The sequence below is a fragment of the Sinocyclocheilus anshuiensis genome, unplaced genomic scaffold (genome assembly GCF_001515605.1).
Source record: "Sinocyclocheilus anshuiensis isolate Anshui unplaced genomic scaffold, SAMN03320099.WGS_v1.1 scaffold1051, whole genome shotgun sequence".
NCBI lineage: Eukaryota > Metazoa > Chordata > Actinopteri > Cypriniformes > Cyprinidae > Sinocyclocheilus > Sinocyclocheilus anshuiensis.
Genome location: NW_015546234.1, coordinates 1,895,747 through 1,902,495, shown reverse-complemented (window position 1 = coordinate 1,902,495; position 6,749 = coordinate 1,895,747). Strand labels below are relative to the sequence as shown.

The window sequence follows — 6,749 nt, the reverse complement described above, 5'->3', positions numbered from 1 at the left end:
AGACTACGACAAAGTGCTGCTGTAGCCTCAAGTTTTCGCAAGTTATTACACATGCACCTGAATAATTATGTGTGTAAATATGTATGTTACAATTATGAAAACGTTTTTTATAATAAATCGCTGACAGTACAATACTGGACAATGATGTAATCTGCAGAATTTACACTTCAATTATGAGACTACAGTGCTTCCCATACATTGAGTGCGGGTGTTTTTTATGTTACAATTATGAAAACGTTTTTATAATAAATTGCTGACAGTACAATACTGGACAATGATGTAATCTGCAGAAGTTACACTTCAATTATGAGACTACAGTGTTTCCCATACATTGAGTGCAGGTGTTTTTATATCACTTTATTTCTGAAGGAAACCGACTGTCTTCAGAAAATTGGATGATTGTAATGTCCCTTGCATGTAATGTCTGATAAAGCAGTGTTTTTTTGAGCGGAGCACTGCTTTGTGTACAGCCGTTACCGGGGAAACCTTGATCTCTACCACTCCAACAGCGCCTCCTGCTGCCAGAGAATGAGTTTGCAAATATATATATGCCGCTTGGGAAACACTGAACTTTGGTATAAATAAATTCAACTGTATAACAGTTTCACTGCAATTCATGTTATAATGTTAGACTTCTGAGCTGTATATGTGTGTGTGTGTATGTGTGTTTTAGCTTAGTTTTAATGTAATCTAGAATATCCAATAAATTCGTTTTCATTTATAAAGAATCATTGTCTGGTGTCTTATAACTTTAAAGTCAAACATTGCCAAGATTACATTACCTAGCTTGTAGCTTACTTATCAAAGAACGTATTATCCCGTGGCCAAGGAAAATACACAGTCAGAATAAGATACACGGACATTAACGGCTCGCTGGACGACCGTTGATAAGGTGTAAACTATTGAAATTTGAAATCAGTTCTAATCAGGTGGACGTCGAATTTTCAGATTCGAGTCCTTTCAAAACCTGAGCTAGAAATAAAGTTAATGATTAATTCCCTTATAGAATTAATGAGTTAAATTCCTTACAGTACAACAGCACTTATCTGTACATGGTAAATGCAGTTATTTTTAAGCGGTTGTTGACATCCTATCTAAAACGTGATTTAACCCAAAAAAAACAACAACAACAACAATAAGGTTACCACTCTAATATGTCTAGCAATATCCGTGCATGCAAAGGTTGTGCGATCCTCTAGTTCAATATTCTCTGGGTCTGAATCCGGCTCAAACTGCTATGGCAATATTGACACCATCCTTAACTAAACTTGCTGCTTTGGCAAGGGGCGGGGCAGTACTGAAACACCGTCTAAGCTGTTCGCCAATCACAACGCACTGGGACAGCTAACCAATCACATCCCATTTAGTTTTTCGGAAGGCGGGCGTTCATCAAACCCGGAACTAATCGAGCCGTTTGTGCCAGACTGGGGAGAAAGGTATTGTGATAATGTAAAATGTAAAAAATAATGCGTTTTTTTAACCACCAAGCATGAGAGCATGTTCTAGTACACCCCCAAAACAAATTCAAGACATTGTGAAAGAGCATAATAGGACCCCTTTAAACATCTGCTTTGGTACTTGCCAGAAGAAAGAATGTCAAGCTCGCAGTGACATTAGATTGAAAAAAAAGTGCTAATTTGCATTTTTGAGTGAACTATACCTTTAAGTAGTCCCAAATTCCAGGCCTTCAGCTGGCACCACACCATCAATCATAAACAGTAAATGCAAGAGATTTATCTGGAAGAACATCCTGTAACGTTAGAGCCACAGGAAACGGCTGGGAGAGGGAACAAAACAGCAGCACTACGTTCACACATGAGTCTGAGTGCTCTGAAACCGACACAAGCTGCAGCACACACTAACAGCAGCCTGGCTTGATGATAACAGAAAGACTGCAAAACCCCCCAAAGATCTGAATCATCATTAGACCCACATGATGCTCAAAAAAAAAAAAAAGCCCAGGGACTGAGAAGGAAGGGTTATTGAGGTCTCGGTGGCTGAAGGGGGGACAATGAACAGCACAAATTACATGCGGAGTGAAACGCTATTTTTATGGAAGTCACTCCTTAGAGATGGTTCTGGTTTCCTGAGCCTTTCCTGGAAGCTGCACCGTCCTGCCCTGCTTCCTGTGCCACAACTGACATTCCTGACAGGAATCTACGGTAAGGAGGTGAACTTGGTTGTAAAGAGCATTTAGACGATCACTTCATCTGCTCACATGTACGTCCTCTTCCCTGTTTTTGTCATCAACTAAGAGACAGTAAACACTAAGTGGAATCAAATCAAAACCAATCGATAAACACTGGAACTTAACCACAGATCAAGCAAATCTCCCCCCAAAATAAAGTCTTAATCAGCTTCTGAATCATCCTATATTCTTTTGTTACAGCAGAATTAACTTCTGTTCATCTAAAGAAATAGCTGAAGTATAAAATTGGATGCATTTTCCCAAGGAAATGAGTCAAAGACACAACATTCATTTAAGAGGGAGGTGTAACGACACAGCAAAAATGTGTGACACAGCAAAATATTTCTCTCCTAAGAAATATCTGATAATGTGCCATATCATAATTCATCTTCACTGTGAATTTCTGTGAAGTTAGTTTCAGGCTAAATCAATAATTCTTTTTTTTTTTTTTATGTCATTGTAAAGCTAAAATCTTACTTGTCTGTTTTTTTGTTAAGTTGGACTTACAGACCTATATAATGTGATTGTAGCTTGGTTTCGTTTAGCAAGTACACACATTAATCAGACAAGCATAAGCGTTGTGTGTTTGATGCAATACACATTTTATTTGATCACACATGGTGTTATATATAATTGGACAGTCAGATGGAGACTGTAGAGTGCAAAAGAGCAACAGTCCACTTCTTTAGCAGCCTTGGTTCTGAAGTATTTTTCCCTTTAATTTTTCAATAGGGATTTTTAGAAGTAATTAGGCAGTTATAAGCCATGAACCAAACTAACCAGCTACGAGATAAATCGCAACATTACAAAGGAATTTTAAAAGTAAAAGTATTTGAAAAGACAAAGGTAAAATGGCTTTAATGACCGAAAGAACTACAATTCCATGAAGCATTGCAAAAGTATGGTATTGAAGGTGGAAGAGAGCGCTGTACATTCACTCCCCTCACATACAATCCCTGCCGGTACCAAAACTCGAACCCGCAAACTTTGGATTACAAGTCCGACTCTCTAACCATTAGGCCACGACTGCCCCCGTTGTGGCAAACAACAGAGAAATATAAAACAAAGAGCAATCTAATTCCATTGTGGTGAAAAGGAGGAAGATGAAAAAGCAAAAAAAAGGAAAATGTAGCAGTGATAGAAGACAGATTGGTAAAGAAAAAGAAAAGTGCACTGTGTGTGTAGTGAATAGTCCAAGTGTTGTACTGCAGGAACAAGTAGTACATTCCCCTGTAAAACAAACGAGCCGTCTAAAATGCTTAGATTTGTGCCAAGAATAGCAGTCCAACGCCAGGCCGAGATCCCCGGGGAACTGGCAGGGGGGAGAGCAGGGAAACTCGGATGAGAGGAAGGGGTTTGGTTTGTGGCTGCTGTTGAGATGCTTAAGGGGGACATGAATACTTCGCTGATAGTTTGAGGTTTTCATTGGACACACAAAATGAGTCATGAAAATAAAGCTTCGAAATACCGAAAACAAACCACACAATATGGCAAAAGCTGCAGTGATTCAGAGGTGATTTCCCTGCACTTTTAAGCATGCCAAAAAGGCAGCGAGGGTTCGCAGAGTTCCTTACCTCTCCAAAGGCTCCCCTGCCAATCACTTTGAGCATCTCGAAGTCATCTCTGTGAAGCCGCATCTCCTTCACGGTGGTTGTGAACGGCTTCACTGTAAAGAGAGACAGAGAGAATTAGTTATGATCATTAGTTATGATCTATACTTTGAAATGGCCAATGGAGAAAGATGCTAGCACAGCCATCCTAAGTAATCCTTGACTTGATGCACCAATATTAAAATGCTGGTGGATACAGATAAGCTGATAATTATAATATAATCATTCTAATTTAAAATTATGGCCAAAGTTGTTTTAAACACTATAAGTGAATTCAGTACAGAATAATAATGTATAGTATAAAAATGGATATTAATTTTGAGATTGTATAAAGATTTAACAGAGTTATTAAATTAGTGTTTTCAAAAGATTAACTTATCAGGAATGGAAATGAGAAAAAATGAAATGCATTTATGTAAATGTATTTATTTAATTTTTAATTAATTTATTTAATCATGTAAATGTATTATGTATTGCTTAATATATGTAAATGTGTTTATGCAAATTAATTTAAAATAAAATAAAATAAAAGTGGCAAGAAAACTGCTATGGTACTGACATAATAACATGATCGTCTCAAAAGTAGCATTATAAGAGTATGTATAAATGTGCTACTGAAATTATGGATTTTGATCTAAATGTCACCACAATCTGAGCACAATCGGAGTGACTTCATCAAATCCAGCAGTGAAGAGATTAAAGGAACAATGTAACCTAAACAGTGTGCATCAAATTTCATGTTGTCAAACTGTCGTCCCTCCTGCTTTACGAGGCACCGCTAGAGACCTGGCGAGCCCCCAAGACACGGCTAAGCCAGCCTAAACGCCTCACCATATGAGGACATACGCTGAGTCTCATGTAGTTACAAAAGACATTAATCACTCATAAGTGCTCTAAAGTCTAAACACACAGCAGGCCTGTGCCTCAGCCGTTAGACGGAACCGCACGCTTGGAGCTGCATGGAAAGATCATCATCTGCTTTTAATGAGAAGATCCCTCAAAGTGGCCCAGCATCGATTGACAGTTTTACAGCCCAGCGCACTGGAATATCACTCCAAAGACAGCAATGACAAAAAGAAAAAAAAATCTTGATATTATCGCTCATTTAGGAAACTACTAGTATTAACAGCACCACTGACAACAGAAGTTCATAAACTGGTGGTGCACCACTGTGTCTCTTAACCCACTGACCACGCAAAGCGGTTCTTCCCGTTACCTACTCTCAGCCTCAGACGGGACACAGTGGGCCATTCAGGCAATGTGTGATGCAAGTTATGTCATCGTCTGAGAATTAGGATGCACAACTTCTCAGCATAAGGAACTACACTGTATGCATGAGGTATTTATTGTTGATTATTTATCTTAGAGGAGTTTGTTGCATCTCCATTTGAATTTTCAACCACTGCCAACCATTAGATCCTCAAAATGTACCCACAAGTCTGAACAATCATTTATATTTTGTGACAGGAAAATAAAAATTAAAAAATTATGATAATAAATAATAATAAAATAATAACTAGCAAATAATATTTTTAAAAGAATGGCATGGAGGCATAGTTAATTTATGCTTAGAAGTTTTAATCATTGCAAATAATGTTTATTGGCCCAAAAACCCCTAGACTAGCATATACTCCTTGGGGACAAAAACTGCCTTTCATATTCAAAATTGTATGCTTTGTTTTTCATACATGTAATCTGATAATCCTCTCAGCCCCCAAATATAATGAGGCATTTCTCTAAGTCTCCAGGTCCATGTATTCTCAATTACAATAAACTCTCATCGCTAACTGTACTAAATCTGTACTAAATAAATGGCAACATCAGAACACCAGCTGCAGGACTGAAAATATTAAAACAAGCTGCTAGAAAAGTTCCTGCGGCCAACAGAAACAAAGAGGCAAAAGTGAAACTACGAAGTCTGTAGTCAGTGAAACTTTTTTAATACTTTTATTCAGCAAGGACACATTAAATTGATCTACAGTGACAGTAGTGACATTTCTAATCTTACAAAAGAATTCTAGAGAATTTCTATTTCAAATGAATGCTGTTCTTTTGAACTTTCTATTCAGCACGAATCCTGAAAAAAAAATGCATCATTTGTTTACACAAAAACATTTGCAGCACTACTGTTTTTTAAAATTGCTAATTATAAGAAATGTTTCTTGAGCAGCAAATCATCACATTAGAATGATTTCTGAAAGATGAAGTGACACTGAAGACTAAATGACTAATTTGGCCCAGTTTTTGTGTAAGTGTCTTTGCCGGTCATGCTGTATCACTTCCTGCATCCAGAAGAGCTGTGCAGTTAGCATGCACGCTCCATTAGACGAGACACTGGAGCCCTGTGCACAAAGATTAGACTGTGATGGATGAAGCAGTGAACCGTCCTCCTCACATGACAGACACTGTAACACCAATCACCGTAGCTGCTACTCTCATTAATACAGTCACACTAGGGATATGCCGGTATCAAATTTTCATGTTGCGATTAATTGCTAATGCTTTTATCGCGGTATACGGTATTATCACGATGTTGAAATTTAGTTTTAAAAAAGTGCTGTCATAATACAGTATAACAGGTTTAATAACTTTTTTCTTATAACAAAAATAACTGAACATTTAAATGCAATAAAGCAATACAGAAAAATGTATAAAGCTAAAAGTTTTACACAGATTAAAGTGCAAAAGAACTATAAAGACCAATAGGTATCCCTTTACAATAAGACCTCATTAGTTAACCTTAGTTAATGCATTAACATTCACAATGAGCAATAGCTACATTTGCTACAGAAGTGATTAATTATTAGTTATTAAGTCTTAGTTCATGTTAGCTCATTAAATAACACAGTTGCAACTTTCGATTTTAACAACGTGTTATTAAATATTGGAATACCTAAGATTAATGAATGTTCAGAAGAATTTTTCATTGGCAGTTTATGTTAACTAATGAA

General features: G+C 37.2%; 1 protein-coding gene across 1 annotated transcript in view; it reads right to left on the bottom strand.

Moving 5' to 3' along the window:
• The window catches only part of LOC107701514 (serine/threonine-protein kinase MRCK beta-like), an 83,658-nt gene that overhangs the window by 46,077 nt on the left and 30,832 nt on the right, over positions 1-6,749 (bottom strand). Inside the window, 1 exon segment of the mRNA XM_016503555.1 lies at positions 3,763-3,854. Coding sequence (XP_016359041.1) covers positions 3,763-3,854 — 92 coding nt within the window.